Here is a 17,135-nt window from a genome sequence, read left to right as displayed (position 1 = left end):
CCTGAACCTGCAGAATCAGCCAATGCCTTGTCCTCTGCACCGGGAAACCCAGAGTACACATACACGTACCCTGAACCTGCAGAATCAGCCAATGCTTTGTCCTCTGCATCAGTGGACCCAAGTGGTTATGCACACGCAGACCAAAACACAAACACACATTCTTCTTTCGGTTATGCATATGCAGACCAAACCACACAATCTTCTTTCGGTTATGCAAACGCAGACCAAAACACAAACACACATTCTTCTTTCGGTTATGCAGACGCAAACATAAACGCAAACGCAAATGGGTCTTCTTCTCTTGATCCTGCACCTTACGGCAACACTTACCCTTTTCCCGGTCCCAACTATTCATACTATAGCAGAAACGGTTCTGGGTATGACAACGACAACGCGGACGATCTGTCTGGACAGACACAAGGATACACGTATCCTGTTCCTGGAGGTGGTTACAACTCACCATTGCCAACTTCTCCTGGTCCTGCGTCGCTTGGTCCTGCTTCTTCTGGTGCTGTCTCGCCAGGTCATGACACTGCCCCTGCCGCTGCTGCCCCTCCCTCTCGTCGCCGAGGCCGGGCAAAGAAAGCCGCAACTTCTAGGTCTGTCGCCTCTGGGTCTGTCGCTTCTGGTTCTGTCGCTTCTGGTTCTGTCGCCTCTGGTCCTGTCACCTCTGGTTCTGTCGCTGCTGGTTCTGTCGCTGCTGGTTCTGTCGCTGTCGCCGCAGCTGCCCCTCCCTCTCGTCGCCGAGGCCGGGCAAGCAATGCCGCAACTTCTGGTTCTGTCTCCTCCCGGTCTGCGTCTCCTGCTGCCAAGACCACCACTCGTCGCCGCGGCCGGGCCAAGAAAACTGAGACTTCTGCTCCTGTCTCTGCCGGTTCTGTCTCTGCGGCCCCGCCCGCCCCCACCGCCTCCGCCGCCCCTGCCGTTCCTGTCGCTCCTGCCGCTCCTGCGTCGTCTTCTTTGGGGCTCCGGCGACGGCTCCCCAGCATCCTGGACCACCCTGACCCATGGGCGTGTCCAATCTGTTTCCACTGTTGCTGCGTGCCGTCATCCGTCAAGACACACCTCCTGGACAAGCATCCGGAGCTGGGGCTCACCAAGAAGAGCCTGGAGGAGGACCCGCAGTTTGCGGAGGTGCAGCCCCTCTCCTTCTACAGGAACAAGGGGCTCGACGTCACCTATCATGGAAATGATAGGAAGCAAGTAAACGCCCGCCGTCGAATGGACGCGGGCATGAAGACCAACGACGCCGGGTACTTGGACAATGTGTACAAGCAGACCCCCTACGAGAGGAAGGCGGCGAGGCAGCCGCAGCCGTAGGGGGGGAGGAGGGGGGAGGGCGGTGCGTTGGTGGGTTGGTGGGTTGGTGGTGGTGGTGGTTGTGGTGTTGTGGGAGTGGTGGCGGTGTGCCCTGATTGGGCAGATTCGAGTTGTTAGTCTACGTGGCGATGCCACGTGACCCGTGTTAGTTTAGGCAATGCCAAGCGCGCTTCTCTCTGCATAACTCGGATCCTCTCTTTCTCTTTCAGCCTCGTATAGTACTAGTACTAGTACTCTGTACACATGGCGCCCTTCCCTCTCCTATCGAGCCAATATAGCAGATTGATACAGCGGTCTCCTGGCTCTCTTATTATACTATATTTAGGTCGACGACTTGGCTCCGTGCCTCGAACCACTTATAATTCTCCAGTCACGAGATTTAGTAAGTCTGGTGGCCGTCCGGAAGATCAACACTGGCAGGTGACGTCAAGGTACGTCGTAGGGTTGCGGTTACAGGTCTTATGGTTTTAGTACTCGCGACTCAGTCGTGCCTGTAAAAGTACTTCGTCTTATTTTTTCTTTACTATGTATTTTCTTCCTTATTTTCTTCCTTATACTACTACTAACAGTTAGATATCTAGATATATCGTATTCGACCCTCAAAGCTCCTCTTTCCAGCACTGCTAGTCGTATTGACTACAGTACATAGTACTACTAGTACTCCGCGTCACCCGATAAGGGTTCTGTTGTTTACTCTAAGAGTGATCGAGGTATGATTCTTGATCTATTATCGAACCTTGATCGATTACTAATCGATTATAGATCGAACCCTGATTGATCGCTTGGGGGAGGGCACCTTAGTAGTATATGCTCGCCAACAGTTCATCGCTTCTCGGTTTGACAAGACTCTCATCCATGCACCCATCGAACGAGCGTTTGTCGGTCTGCAACCGAGGGTCCGAAACTTCGCATTCTGAGGGTGTTGGCTGTGCAGATGGGTTATTCTGGCAAGCACGACTAAGGGTTCTCATAGTACTACTCTACTTGTTTTATATTGGCTATTTTCGTCCTTATTTTCTTCCCTCCTCTATCCTACTACTTATATGCCCACCCCCTTTAGTTTAAATCGGTATCTACACCGTATCTACACTATATCTACACCGTAAGAAAGCGACTTTAGTATCTAGAGAGTATCTAGAGAGTATATATCTATATACTAGCTTTAATCAGCTTTAGCTTTAACTACCTACCTACTAGTTTATCTCTACTAGAATTCACTAGGATACTAGGTATATAGCACCTAGTTAAGGCTACCTAGGTAGTTAGATCAAACCCGGATCAAAACTAGATTAACATTAGATTAAAGCCTAATTAAAGCCTAATTAAAGTCTGATCGAAGCTGGATCGAAGCTGGATCGAAGCCGGACCGAAACTAGTCTAAAACCGGATTGAAACCGGATTAAAACTAGGTTGAAATCTGGCTAAGATGAATTAGTATTACCTAGTAGTTCTAAATCTAGTATAAAATTAAAAGTATAAAAATATAATTAGTTTAGTATACTACTAACTAGAGTTTATTTACGGATTAATAGTAGTTTAGTGGTAAGTACTACTAGTATACCCCTACTAGGTAGTATATATAGTAGCTATAAAATTCAATTTAGGACTTTATGTTTATAGAGGGGATGCTAGAGGTCGAGGGTGTTATATAGGTATAGTACTACTAGTAGATTTCTTGAGCAATACAGTAGTAGTAGGACTATATAGTACTACCCTGCCCTCCTATAAGTGATCAAGTAGAGATCGATAGGCGATCAGGATCATAATCAATAGGTAATCTAATCAGGTAGGAATCGATCTCTACTCGATTAGACAATCACAGGCTTAAAATACTCATTTTCTCAAAGGGTGATCATATCGGTAATTATATAATCGATTACTGTACCTACTGTCTATCGATCCTTACTCAGCGATCAACACTCCTATACTAACTAGTAAAAAAAAAAGGTCGTGGGTTCAACTCGCTTAACGTCGAGTTATTATTTTTTTTTCGTGTTTTATTAATAAAGCGAGGCCTATACGCTAGACCACTATATCTTTTCTACTATATTTACTCTATATTTACTCTATATTTTCGGTATATCTAATTATATAGCCTTATTTTAGTAAAAATTAGTAAAAATTTAAAATTTTCTAAGTATAGAGTGATTTTAATCTCTATAGTGATTTAGGTATAATTCTTGATCTCTTTAATAATCTCTATATGTATATAGTGATTTAGGTGTGATCCTTGATCTCTTTAGTGATCTCTATAGTGATTTAGGTATGATCCTTGATCTCTTTACTGATTAAGGTGTGATCTCTATAGTGATCGAGGTACGATCCTTGATCTAGTATCGAACCTTGATCGAACCCTAATCGATTATAGATCGAACCCTAATTGATCGCTAGGGGGAGGGCACCTTAGTAGTAGTACCAAGTACATACATAGTATCAAAACGTACAGTAGACGTCAAGACAAGACTCTATGTCTATGCTCAACACAAGAACAAAAACACTCCAGCCATGGCCGTCGACACCATTAGCACCAATAGACTTGGATGGGTCACCTGACGGTCTGCTCCAGAAGATACACCAGTTTGAGTCGCCGTCGCCGTCGCCGTCGCTGTCGCTGTCGCTGTCGCGGCTGTGGAATGACCAGAGCCCGGTGACGGCTGAACGCCTGAGCCCGGGGTGACGGAGGCGGTGGGCGTGACAGACAGGACATCGCGGCTCACGACGGATTCATAGCCGGCCAGCACTCCACTGGCTTGAGACAGCATCTGGGACGAAAATTCCGAGGGCCACGGCGAGGCGGATTGCGCCAGGGTCGATAGGAAAGCGACGGGATTCTCGAGCAGCGAGGTTTGCGCCGCGAGGTAGATGTTGATCAGTTTGTTTTGCTGCGCCTCCAGGGTTGCCGTGTAGTAGTGGCGCGAAGAGGAGACCACCGACGCCACCACCGTCGCCAAGGCTCCGCCGAAGTCGAACGTGTCGGCCAGGCTGTAGCTGGTGTAGAAGCTGGCGCAGTCATCCTCCAGACTGTATAGCTAAACGTGTAGATATGGGCTTCTGTCAGCTTCAAGATCAAGAACAAGATCAAGTTTCGTTCGTCCAAGTACAGGGTAGTACTCTGTAGCAGTAGACATAGTCGTATAGACAAATGATACTACTTGTATCTCTGTAGGTACTCACCAGCGTGGTCTCGACTGTTGCAGCACTCACTGCAGGAGTCACCAGCGAGAAGACGCCGATCTGAGAGGCGGCGGTCTCGAACTGAGCACTGGCAAGGATGCAGAGCCACAGGAGGCTTGCGAGAAGAGGTGTTGTCTGCATATTGACAGGCCTGGAAATGTTGGAACGCTCTTTAGGGGCAGCGTAGCGTAGCGATGGATGCTGCTGATGCTGATGCTGAGCAGCTTGAACTTGATTGGAAAGTCGGGATAACGAACGGTCAAAGACGAAGGTGTACTCAAGTTCTGAATGAGTTGACCCTCGAGGGTGTTTGTTTCGATCCAAGCTCTTATACCAACCTACCGCCCCCGAATCTTCCTTCCACTGAATCCGTTCCTAGGGATCTCTGCGCCCCCGTTGTTACCTGAAACACTAGACATTAGTAGTAGTAGTCAAGACCAGCACAGCGGCAGGGCTGCACTGTGACTATGTGTGAGTACTCGCGCATGGTGATTCATCAAAATTCAACACGTTCTAGTACCTTTGTAGGTAAAGGTTGGCGGGAATCAGTGGTCATTGGACTGTCCGGGAAAGCCTCTGGGCTAGCCCTGTTGCCGTCTTTTCGGGGGCCAAAGGCTCGGCCGTCAGGGATCATATGTGTGTACTCCGTAGGGCGAGGCGGAAGGAGCCACCACCAGCAAGAGACATGCATGTTCTCGTCTCGTCCGGTGGTAATCATGTGCAGCACGCCACATACGGCACGACATGCATAGTGTATGCACATATAAGGGGAACTGGTCGAGCTTGAAAACGGCTAGGGGGCCGCGATTTCTCCTGCCTAAGGCGTACACATAAGTGACAATGGTAGAGAACAGGGGCGCTTACTAGATGCGAGTTTCTGAACCCGGCGCGTAGGCAACCAGCAAACCTCACAGGCTGCATATCGCAGCGCAGAGTACCTGCACTGTACTCCGTACGTTACACATGTACGGCATAGGTAGGGACGTATGATACGTACTGGTAATTGCATAACGTGTTGTTCGAAATCGAGAGTTGGCCTCGTATATCACATAGTATGTACTCCGTACGGAGCACAGTAGGGAAGTCTCCGTTTCCCCCCTGTAGAGGTTAGTTTCTGCCCAGCATTTACAGAGACGATATATCATCCGTACCATGTACCCCGTATGTATCCCGGAGTTGTAAGACCGGAGTATAGATTCTTCTTGTGTACCGCTTTCGGGGTCGCAGACTGCCAATAGGATGCAACGTTCTTGGCCCCCCTGGAGGGATAAGGGGCTTCAGGAGACTCCATAGACTCGGCAATCTCGCTTACCGTGCTTTCTAGCCCGTACACCCTCCCGTCCCGCGCATCCACAGCAGATTGCAGGGTTAAGTGTTCAAGATCTAACCGCTCGCTTAAATATTCGTCACGTCTCTTCCCTTAGAACGTCTCGTGGGGGCTAGTTTGGAATACGGTAGCTATGCACACCTAAGTCTTCGTGATGAGAGTGGTCGCAATGAGGTCGCATGAAAAGCAGCAGCCTACGCCCCCTGGTGCAGTGTTAGGCGAGTCCATGTCGATGTGGTAGTCTAGAGAATAGAGTCTGGAGATACAGTAGCAGCAGACGGGAATTTGAACTTGGACCAGGAGTTGTGTACTGTACGACATCCCCTGGACCCTCACGACTGTACAATCTCCGCCACAACCTTAGCCGCTGCGATGGTCTCCTCATCGCGGAAATGTTTGCCGGTCAACTGCAGCGCGATCGGTGCCCCGACAAATCGCTCTGGGACGTATTTTTTGAACTCTCGCTCATCCTGTTTGTTCCGCGGTACATACGCCTCCTCGACCTTATCGATGGTCGGGTCCTGCACGAGACCCGTTGGGAAGACCACGCAGGGCTGGTCCAGGATGTTCCAGATGGCGGTGTAGTTCCAGTACTGCGAGGTGCCGAGCTCGGGCGCGACGCCGACGAAGGTGGGACTCAAGATGTAGTCAACGCCACGGGCTTTCATCAGGGCGTGGTACGCGGCGCGGTATTTCTCGCGCTTGACGTTGTATTCCCAGTTTTCGGTGACGGTGAGAGGCTTTGGTTTGGCATAGTTGAAAGCCCACTCCGTAAGGGGGAGGACGGGCTCGCCGGATTCTGCGAGGATGGCGCGTTGGGTTTCGGCCACGTCGGGGAAGTAGAGCGTAGACTGGGTGGAGGAGGCGTCAAACCAGAGATCGCCAATGGTTACCTAGATTACCTAGATTTCGGGGAAGGCTGCGCCACTTACGACAATGTCCCAGCCCAGATCGTGCTTGAAAGGTTCCCAGTCTACCACTTTGATACCGGCGGCCTCCAGCTTCTTTTTGGCATATTGGAGGCCTCGCGTGATCGGGGGATGGGGGTGGACAATTCTGTCAGTGGATCGATGATTAATCGTCAATCCAGCTGTAGAGAGAGCTCTTCTCCGTGCACAAAAGGAAAAGGTTTCAACACATACCCATCATCCCATAGAATGCCAACAGTGAATTCCTTACCAGGCGCTACCCGTTTCCACGGCAGTGGCGCCAGACTCGTCTCGATCTCCCATGGTTCCTGGTCGATGACTGCGCGCTGGAACAACTCGAGGTCGTCGACACCCGCTGCTGCGAGAGGGCCTACCACGCAGCGAATAGATTCTTGCCCGTCTCCAGCAAGATTGATACCGTCGTAGGGCATCCGAAGTGCGGTTGGGCGGAACCCGTACGCACCGTTGAATGCCGCCGGACCCCGGATGGACCCGCCAATATCGGTACCGATTCCTAGAGGAGCGCACTTGAACCCCATAGAGGCACCCTCCCCACCGGACGAGCCGCCGGGGGACAGCTTGCGGTTGTATGGATTGACCGTCATGCCAGTGATGTTGTTGTTGCAGTCCAGATGCTGGCTTGGTTAGGCTCTGCGCAGCAGGAGAATCACAGTAGAGAGAAAATATTCCTACATACCATGAGAGACTGGGGCTCGTTCGTGCGGACGTGGAAAACGGCGCCAGCTTTCTCGAGGAGCTGGACGAGGAGAGCATCTTCCGTGGCGATATTCTTGATCCTACCGGTTTCATTAGATGGTCAGTTCATGCAGGCTCTCAAGTCCGACAGAAAATCCAATTGAACTTTACTAACCAAGCGACATATCCAGTATGACAGATACGCCCTTTGAGTCCAACGTGCTCTTTCACGCTGATGGGAATCCCGTGCTGTCAATCTTGTCAGTCTCGTGATATTGCCTCCTTTGCATTGCCAGAGCACTTACCAGTGGTCCAACGAGCTTGCCTGTCTTCTCGTAGTATGCATCAAGTTCCTTGGCTCGGGCAATTGCTTCGTCCGCCATGAACTCAGTAGCAAAGTTGAGCTGTCATGGAGAAGGTCTGGTCAGTTCCATAGTGGGTGACCACCTCAAGTTACTGCTGGAGTTGTGTATGGCTTACAAGTTGCTGTCCGATAGTGGCCCTCTTCAAGAAAGCAACCACCACCTCCTCCGCCGTCAGCTCGCCTTTCTCCATTTTAGCAACCAACGCGGTAGCCGTCATTTCCGTGATCGAGACTTCTTTCCCTGACAATATGCCACTCTGGCGGGCAAAATCGGCCACATTCAGCGTCTCGGCCGAGGGAAGCTTGTCCTCTGGAACAAGCCATTGCTTGGGGGTTGATTTTGCAAGAACCTCCTTCGACTTGTTCGCTTCGATTTCCCATGACTTGAGAGCCATGATGAGGGTTTCAGTACTTGTATCCTCTAGAGATAAGAGTGATACGGATCGAACGAGCCGTTATATGAGGGTAACTTTTCCGACCAGAGGGGGGCAGGGGTATATAAAGACAAGCGCTATTTTCCGTCTCCCATCCTGATGCAGTGGTGGGCCACTGGGGAACGATAAGGGAGGAGGGATACATAGGGAACCGATGACGATAGGGCGATAAGCTGCCATTGCCATTGAGCTATACGGAAGAACTCCTCATAAGGCTAGCACAAGTGACGAATTGATTGGGTGAAGGGCTGGTAGGTTGATCGGATGGGTGCCTAGGTCCGTGGAGAGAGAAGGTGATGAGATGGTCTCATCTTTGCGTCGACGATTTCCCCGGTACGGATACTGTACCTGTACTGGTTTAGCGTCGAAGTGTGCTATACAACAATGGTCGTCGATCATCCGGAATCAACATCGGGTGCCTCGGTCGCAAGGACAAACTGTATCCCTCGATCCTCAAGAGACGGTGCCCTCCGTCCTGAAGCCTGATAACGGAGTCTGATCAAGACTATTGAATGGCCCAACTTGCCATGAATATTTGCAGTTGGACTGGATGGCCCTTCAGCCGGAACCGCTTCAATCAGTCTTGAATCCTCAACGCTAACGTCGATTGTATTAACTTAGCCATGTGTGGGTAGTTGTGGTGCGGATATGTTTCTGATAGGCCACGCCTCGCCTCCGACAACCCACATACGATCGCAGTCCATCTCCGTCTGTTTTGAGTATACCTGCGGAGTAAGGCGTCGTGGCGGTTTGAGATGCAGGAGAACATCCTCGTCAAGATACAAGGCTGGACGGCAGCCTATGATGGCCGCTACCTCATCCGGCTCAGTCTATCCGGTCGACTCAACAGCATCTCACAGGAGACTGCGTCTGCGACTGCGACTGCTCGTAGCTTCGGTCAGCGTGGACAATTCAAGCTTGGAATCCATATACTCAAGCACTAAACAACCTGAACTTTCGCTGTGTTGTTTAGGAGTGGTATGGCTGGATATGCTTTGCGAGAGTCATGCTGTCATTCAATTTGGGCTGTCTTCGAGTGGGAAGTTCGAGAGTCTGGTAAACAGATGGAAGAACCTATAGCTCCTACAGGCACCTTCCTAAGGGAGGTAATAATGTGCTGTACGGTGGAGAGTTCGATCGGTCGAACCTACTACCGTGGAGCATCAAGACCAAGACCAAAGCCGAAATTCCAACAAGAGAGAGACACAATTCAACTATTCAACAGATCTTGTATTTGTTCAATGGTGAGCTTGAGAGTGAGTCCGACACTTTGTCCTGGTCCTACGGGCTCACGTAGTCTGCGGGCAGGTCGTACCTCGTACCTCGACGGCAACGGCAACGGCATCCTCAAAGCTTTCCACTCCCCCTCTTGAATCCCTGTTCCTTCTTGAAGTTCTTCACCAGCTGCCGAACCGCCAAATCCAGCATGACATCTTCACTGCCGCCTGGGATTCGGGCTCCCATCACATCCCGGTAGATCTTCTCCACCAGCTCACCTTGGCCGGTCCGGGTATAGCCATTTCCTCCAAATATGAGGACCGCCGTTTGCGCGCAGTCATTCAACACCATCCCAGCCTTAGCCTTCAAGAGCGCAGTTGGGCCTCCAAGCTTCTCGTCTGCCTCTTCCTTGGTCAAGTGATTGAGCTGGTATACAAATTCAAAGAGCCACGATTGGAGTGTCTCAAGGTCGCCGCCCGCCTTTGCAATGCGGTGTCTCACCACGGGCTGGTCCATCAATGTCTTCCCAAAAGCCTCTCGTTTCATTGAATATTCCACCGCAGTTGAAAGGGCCACGCGGGCCTGGCGTGTGGCGCCCATGGATATCAAGAGACGCTCGTGGTTAAAGTTCGTCATGATATACCTCATTCCTTCGCCTTCCCGCCCCACCAGATGATCGATTGGAACCGTGACATCGTCAAGCTCGATATAGCTGGTCCCGCCAGCTCGCTGGCCCATGACTTCCAACCGACGCATCTTGACACCCGGGTGATTTTTCAATGGCACGACGACCAGACTGATTCCCGACGGACCCGGGCCACCAGTCCTCACTGCCATGGTGGCAAAGTCGGACCAAACCCCGTTGGTGATCCACTTCTTCTCACCATTGATGATGAAGTGTTTGCCGTCGACTGACTTGACTGCCGTGGTTTGGATGTTGGCCACATCAGATCCAGCTTGGGGCTCCGTGATAGCAATACAAATGCGAGCGTGGCCGGGTAGAAGCTTCGGCAGGAACCTTTCCTGCAGGGCGGGAGAGCCATAGTTTAGGATCGGAGGGATCGCGTATGCGAACCCGGGAGTAAGGCTTGACCCGGGGCCTGAAATACCGGTCCGGGCTCTTTCGTCGACCCAAATGGCGGTGTGAAGGTAATCCCAGTCTTCGACAGGGACCCCCAGGATGTCATTGAGACCCAGCCGCCGCAGCCAGTGCACAGGCAGAGGCGACTTCAAGTTCGGCAGCAGCATGTTATGCTTGTTGAAGGTGTGCCAGACGTGCTCGGGAACGGTGCCTGCGGTTTCCCACTCTAGGGCGTGAGGTAGGAAATGCTCATTCATGAAGGCGCGGCATCTTCTCTGGAAGTCCAGATGCGTTGGTTTGAAGTACGGGGACGGCAGACCTCTCAAATAGCTGGGTTCTGCGAACGGGACAGGATTGATGGTGATGGTGCTAGACATGGTCACGGAGATTGTCGGTCAATAGAGCCTCGCCAACGTGAGCGACGCGACAGAGCAAGGAAGGACTGCCACAAAAGACCGCCAGCGACGCAAGGTTGGACATGAGTTTCTTGAGAGACAGAGACTCACGCCGTCCTTCGCAGGCGGCGAGATAGAGATAGCGGTGCCCGGACATACAGAGTACTCCAAGGTAGCCACGATGGCGGTTTGTTGTTGAAGCCGAGGCACGACGACGCTTCTCCGCACTCCTCAGCCTCGTCTTTGTAGCCAGTCTCAGCCTCGCATCTTCCACTTCCATAACGAGGCTGATACCGGTCGCAGGAAGTGGACAAGTTTGAGTCAGCCAAGTCAGGGCACAACAGGTGACTGATCGCAGCCCGCACCCGCACCAAGACTATGCTTCCCATATATCTCTTGGTACAGTTCTGTCCAGCTCCAGCAGAACAAGCTAAGCAACGGGAACACGCCGTCGAGCTCGAAACAATTGAAAGCTAAAGGGGTGAAACATAATCATGACGAGTAGATGAGATGTTGCTTCTTCCTCACCCTCTGACACTGTCGACTCGATCGATACTATCGCATGCCGTACCCCTGGGTGACGGCGACCCAACTTCAGCGAGAGACAAGAGACGGCGCTCGATATACAGAGGATCTATACCCGACAGCAGGACGAGTGGTGGGACAACAGCTGGATGTCCAGCCTGCCGGAGTACACAGACAGGTACGACTGACTCAGTGTCATTATCATTTCAACCCGACCGATGGCATCGTACAGCCAGTACCGACGGTCGATAAGCTCGAATTCGGTCTGCTCCGACAGGCCAAGACTTGCGCAGAAACAATCATCGGACGAGGGAGATACTGTACATGTACGTGACGGACGGTACGAAATCTCTCTCTCTTCTTACCACCTGCATGTACCTACCTCTCTGAATACTGTATTACGCTATCATTGACATACTCCGTACAGTACTCGGCACCTTAACAATACCAGGCAGGTAATACCTTATGGTATCCATTTCGGCCGAGGGAGAAGGCCGTCCGGGTCTCGGTCCCCGGTCCCCTCTTCTCTCCTCCTACGGAGTTTCCCTATCAACTTGAGCCCGCTGCCACCCGACTAGCATTATACAGCATGTTCTGTACAGTGTACACTCTACATCCACTATGCCTACCTGACCTAATCGAGCCCACCAAGCCCACTGAACTGGTACGAGACTATCGACGGGATCATCTTGGCTTCAACAATAATGCCGATGTAATCGAGATAAGCATGCAAGATGTAGCCGGTGCCGGAGCCGGAGCCGGAGCTGGAGCTTGAAAAGCTCGTGGTAGTAGTGGTGACGGTCTGCCATGATTGAAAACCACATGTATGTACCGTTCTTTGCTGTCGCTGCGCCACTCCACCACATGCCATTCTGCCATTGCCAACACTTGCATACGGACAGACAGGCAGACATACAGACAGATAGGCGGTTCGTGATCTGACAGACATAGGCAGACATACGGTATCATTGGATAACCGAGAGACAAACCCCAGGATCGATCGTCATTGCAATCCCGAACCAACCCCAATCCCGACCACATCAACATCAACACCAACACCAACATCAACACCAACACCAACACCAACACCAACACCAACATCAACATCATGCGTCTACAGCATCTTTCGCTGCTCTTCTCCGTGGCAGTGGCAGCCGCCCACACCACGGGGTCCCTGGAAAACGTCATCAGCGAGCAGTATCTGGCCATCAACGGGGTCAACTTCAGCACTCGCGCCTATTGGATGAGGCAGGCGAATGCCGCCCTAGGACAACTGGTCTCTCCGTGCCCATTTGGGGCGTTTGGCACCGTGATCGTGAACCACACGGCAGGTGGGCTGGGCGAGCTGGTTTGCATGGGCGCGAACAACATTTCATTGACCGGCAATCCCTCCATGCATGGTAAGTGCTGATCGTCAGTATCTATCTATACCGGTATCTGATCTGACCTGACCTCGTGCGGCACTGATATTGACATTGATGCTGATCTGACCTCCTATGGCACTGATATTGATACTAATACCGATACTGACACTTGTATAGGCGAGATAGCGGCCATCAAGAATTGTTCGGAAGTCTTGACCGACCCGTCGGGCCCGTACAATCTGACGGCGTCACAGGCTCAAAAAGCCTTTTCGTCCCTGTCGCTGTACACTAACGCGGAGAGCTGTCCGATGGTGAGTGGCGATTTGCCGTTACCTTACCTTGAGCCTTCCTTACCTTTGGCCTTCCTTACCTTTGACCTTCCTTACCTTTGACCTTCCTTACCTTTGACCTTCCTTACCTTTGGCCTTCCTTATCTTTGGCCTTTATAACCTTTGGCCTTTATTGCCCTTGGCCTTCCTTACCTTTGGCCTTCCTTACGTTTGACCTTACCTTCAGCCTTAGCCTTAGCCTTAGCCCTGCCCTTACCTTTAGCCTCATCTGAGGGGACAACACAACACCACATAAGCAAATTCAAGTTCAAGATCCCGTGCTGACCGCAGCGCCCCAACCCTCTAGTGCGCCTCTGCTATTCGATGGGCCGGGTTCAAGGAATACATATACGGCACGTCTATCGAGACGTTGATTGCCCAAGGCTGGGGCCAGATTCGCGTCTCGAGTGTTGACGTGTTCGCCCAGAGCTTTGACTTGCCCTACCCGGCCAGGCTGATCGGGGAGATCCTCACAAATGAGACCGACCCATACTTTCTGTGGCAGTATAACCCAACCTATCCTTGTCCGGCCGGATGTCATCGTGGGTCGTCGGGGTCTTGTACGGCAAACTGAAGGAAGCCCTTAACAGCCTGAAGGAAGCACTCAAGAGTGCTCCCTACCCCGTACTCCGTACCCAGGGTGGTTGGGACCTTAGTTGCTCACAGACATCCGCTAGCACTAGAGGCCATACACCTAAGAGGAGAAGATGAATGTAGTCAGGTGCAGGGCTGCTTGAAAAGGGGAGTGGAAGAGGCGCGGGGTTGGGGTGCTCGGGATTGGCTAGTCTGTGCACACCTATTTTCGCTGGGGTCTTCTAATCAGTGCATATAATCTAGCTATTCTGTGCACACGGTAATATTTCCTAATCTATTCTGTGCACACCACACCAAAATTTTAGTGTAAAAGTGCACTTCCTCTATAGAGATTACTACTCTGTGCACACTCAACTTAGTTATGATGGACTCGTTGTTGATAAAAGGTAGGCTCGGCGTTGTGTTGATCGAGATCTGACGCCCTCAAGGTTTATGTACTTCCTCCTATAGGGGCGCTAGACACGTTCAGGACGCGTAGGAGGTAGACGGCGCTCTCGGTCGCCGGCAAGAGACGCCGGAGGCGCAACAGGAGGCACAACGGCGAGAGTAATAGGCGCAACAGGAGGCTTAACAGAAGGCACAACAGCGCCAACAACAGCGAGGTGTACAGGGAGAGCGTAGGCGTAAGAGGCACTTTAACGAGTTAGTGCCTTTAACCGACCAATGAGAGCGCTCCTTTACGATCATGTGACTGTATAGAGCATGATTAGCGCTATGTGCACTGATTAGAAGACCCCAGCAAAAAGAGGTGTGCACAGACTAGCCGATCCCGGGGTGCTCGCTCGCCTTATATAATATCTTAGATATACCTATTAGTAAGCAACCGAGTCACGTTTTTCGCGTCGAGGCTGAGGTGAGGCGACGCGTCGCGCCGCGCATCTTCTCATTTAGAGCACAACTATAACGAGACTGCAAAAGTCCTACCAACCCTCCGCAGCCTCTGCAATGGTGGGCCTGGAGCATGCCAAATACTGCCGGCACCCTCCACGTCGACCTGAAGCCATGCCTTGCCGAGCTCCTGCGCACCTTCATCCACCCGCCAACGCTGCTCCTCCGAGTCGAGCACGTATTTGGCAAGGCGCAGGCAGGTAGCCGTAGGAACGCCAGGGTCGGCCACATCGCGAACCAGCCTCACCACGGCGATCGTCCGCTGGAATTCCGAATTCAAGCCCCTCCCGACGACAGTGACAGTGACGAGGAAGTTCGCCCTGCATGCAGTCTCCGCCTGGCACTCTCGGATGGAGTCCTGCAAATCCAAGCGGTCCTAGCCCTAGCGAAGCTGCAGCGCCAGCACACAGACCAGCTTCTGGAGTTACGACCGGGCGACCTTGTTGAAGTAGGGGCCTTTCAACTTAGAAGCGCAGCTCGACTCAACGGTCAAGGCAAGGTGATTTACCTTGGAGTACAACATTGTGCGTGGGTTGGGAGGGGTCAGATAGCCGAGCCGCCATTCGAGCCCGAATCCGCATCCGAAAGAGAGGGTGGCTTCATCCGCGAGGGCGAGGACGAGGACGCCGAGATGACGAGAAACAGACAAAAGACGGCGATGACGGGCGTGTCTGGTCTGACCCGAAGTTCCTCGAATCTCAGCACGTCGGCTAAACGAGGTGTCGAGGACGACGGTGGTGGCCGTGGTGTCTCGAAGAAAAGGTCAACAATGAACCAACGATCCAAGGGGCCGAACTCAGCGTCACACCGACGTGAAAATGCAGACGGCGACGAGTCTGAGGACGATTGGTTCGAGACGATTCCCGTGTCTCAGTCACAGGTCGAAAACCGTCGAGAAAGCCTCCGCAGGATGGAGCGTCAAGTACATATGGGGACGGCCACAAGCCCTGTTGGCGGCGTGGAAGTAGAAGGCGAGGTAGAATCGGAGGAAGCATGGTGTGGTGCATTGCCCACCTTGGACGGAAGGCGTGATGACCAACAGAAAACCAACTTCAATCAGGGTGAGGATTTCAGCGACAGCGATGCCGGCCCTGCTAGTCGTATGCTGGAACCGCAGCACCAGGATCAAGATCAAGTTCACGCCCAAGAGAAAGACCAAGATCAAGACCAAACTCAAGCCCAAGCTCAAGAGTCGACAATCATCAGACATGGTCCATCGCCTTCGTCCCTCATCTCTTCCGCTGCACCACTCCACACACTAGGCTCGCTCATCCAGCAGGCGGGTTCGACTCTGCCACAGCGCAACTACCGCTGCACCATCTTCGGCGTGATCAGCTGGGTGTCAGCCTCGATCATCCACAAGCCGAACACTCCGTATCCGCCCAAGCGGCACGTCAAAGTGCATGATGCGAGCATTTCGCATCGACAGGCGGGAGTCACGGTCGCCGTGTTCGTCGACGCCAAAACCTTCATGCCTGAGGTCGGCACTGTGGCGTTGCTCAGGGGCGTGGTGATGCAGCGATACCAAGACGACGTGATCTTGAACAAGTACGATGCCAGTTCCAGTTCCGGTTCCGGGACCCGGACAACGGAGGATGTCGATGTCGATGTCGATGTCGATGTTGACGTCGCTGACACCCAGGGCTGGTTCGTCAGCGACCCGAAGAGCTTGGTCGAGGCCGGGTTGGATGTGCAAGGCATGAAGGACTGGTGGCAGGCGAGAGTGACGAAGAAGAAGGGCTGAGAATTCTACAAGGAGAAGAAGGGTTGAGCATTCTCCAAGAAGACCCGGCGATGTCTATGCCCTCCCATACCCTTGCCCTGGTGGCCCCTTAGCCCCGTGGCGGCAAGCCAGGCGGTTCGGTGCAAGAAGAGAAACAGTGTCTGTCGCGAGGCTGATCAACGAGGGCACGCTATTCGATCCTGTTCTGTTTAGATACTTGGTCAATCAGCGGATGAACGAGGGCACGTTATGTTCGAATACTTAGTCAATTCGACCAGGACCCATCTGTCTCGATCAACCATCGTATCGTGTCATATCGTGGAATTCCATCTGTCTCGATCCGATCAACCACCGTATCGTGTCGTGTCATATCGTATCGTAGTGCTTTCCCCATCCATGCCATGCCATGCGTGCATGTCCACGACCTTCGAAGACCGAACCCTCCCACGTCCAGCCCAGCCCAGCACGATTCTTCTTACTCTTTGGCCGGTCGTTCATGGCTGACGAGTCATATCACGTACGTAAGGTAGTGACTTGAACACGTAAACTTTAACACGTAGTAGATTGAACAGGTAAGGACAGTACCACCAGGTACTAAATATAGGTATTCAATAGGTATAGGTATAGGTTCAGCCAGCCAACACCATGCTCGATTCCCGCGCCGTTCGACGGGCCAAAAATCAAAGCTCAAAATCAAAGTCGCCACTGCGACCGCGACCGCGACCATAAAGTCAGCAAAGATGAAGCGCTGGGTATCATATCATATCATTGCAC

General features: G+C 52.2%; 6 protein-coding genes across 6 annotated transcripts in view; 3 read left to right on the top strand and 3 right to left on the bottom strand.

The window, feature by feature from the left end:
• The window catches only part of A1O3_07424 (uncharacterized protein), a gene marked incomplete at both ends in the record, with an annotated part of 2,094 nt that extends 774 nt beyond the window's left edge, over positions 1–1,320 (top strand). The window contains one exon of the mRNA XM_007737534.1: positions 366–1,320. Coding sequence (XP_007735724.1) covers positions 366–1,320 — 955 coding nt within the window. The remainder of the gene's footprint in view (positions 1–365) is intronic.
• Positions 1,321–3,797: 2,477 nt separating this feature from the next.
• A1O3_07423 (uncharacterized protein) lies at positions 3,798–4,635 on the bottom strand (the record flags this gene model as incomplete). Its single annotated transcript, XM_007737533.1, has 2 exons — positions 3,798–4,349; positions 4,495–4,635. 2 exons carry the CDS (start codon positions 4,633–4,635, stop codon positions 3,798–3,800), a joined length of 693 nt encoding a protein of 230 aa, XP_007735723.1.
• Positions 4,636–6,153: 1,518 nt separating this feature from the next.
• On the bottom strand, positions 6,154–8,205 carry A1O3_07422 (uncharacterized protein; the record flags this gene model as incomplete). The annotated part of the gene is made up of 7 exons (XM_007737532.1): positions 6,154–6,672; positions 6,754–6,877; positions 6,964–7,385; positions 7,448–7,547; positions 7,622–7,695; positions 7,752–7,850; positions 7,927–8,205. The coding sequence occupies 7 exons, from the start codon at positions 8,203–8,205 to the stop codon at positions 6,154–6,156; spliced, it is 1,617 nt and encodes a 538-aa protein (XP_007735722.1).
• Positions 8,206–9,591: 1,386 nt separating this feature from the next.
• Positions 9,592–10,920, bottom strand: A1O3_07421 (uncharacterized protein; the record flags this gene model as incomplete). Its single annotated transcript, XM_007737531.1, has 1 exon — positions 9,592–10,920. One exon carries the CDS (start codon positions 10,918–10,920, stop codon positions 9,592–9,594), a length of 1,329 nt encoding a protein of 442 aa, XP_007735721.1.
• A 1,651-nt stretch (positions 10,921–12,571) lies between these two features.
• Positions 12,572–13,730, top strand: A1O3_07420 (uncharacterized protein; the record flags this gene model as incomplete). The annotated part of the gene is made up of 3 exons (XM_007737530.1): positions 12,572–12,863; positions 13,005–13,138; positions 13,464–13,730. 3 exons carry the CDS (start codon positions 12,572–12,574, stop codon positions 13,728–13,730), a joined length of 693 nt encoding a protein of 230 aa, XP_007735720.1.
• Positions 13,731–14,711: 981 nt separating this feature from the next.
• Positions 14,712–16,382, top strand: A1O3_07419 (uncharacterized protein; the record flags this gene model as incomplete). Its single annotated transcript, XM_007737529.1, has 1 exon — positions 14,712–16,382. One exon carries the CDS (start codon positions 14,712–14,714, stop codon positions 16,380–16,382), a length of 1,671 nt encoding a protein of 556 aa, XP_007735719.1.
• Between the last annotated feature and the right edge of the window lie 753 nt (positions 16,383–17,135).

Source organism: Capronia epimyces, assembly GCF_000585565.1.
Source record: "Capronia epimyces CBS 606.96 chromosome Unknown aczIQ-supercont1.6, whole genome shotgun sequence".
NCBI classification, from domain to species: Eukaryota; Fungi; Ascomycota; class Eurotiomycetes; order Chaetothyriales; family Herpotrichiellaceae; genus Capronia; species Capronia epimyces.
Note: the sequence above shows the minus strand (reverse complement) of the source record. Positions and strands in the feature narration are given on the sequence as shown.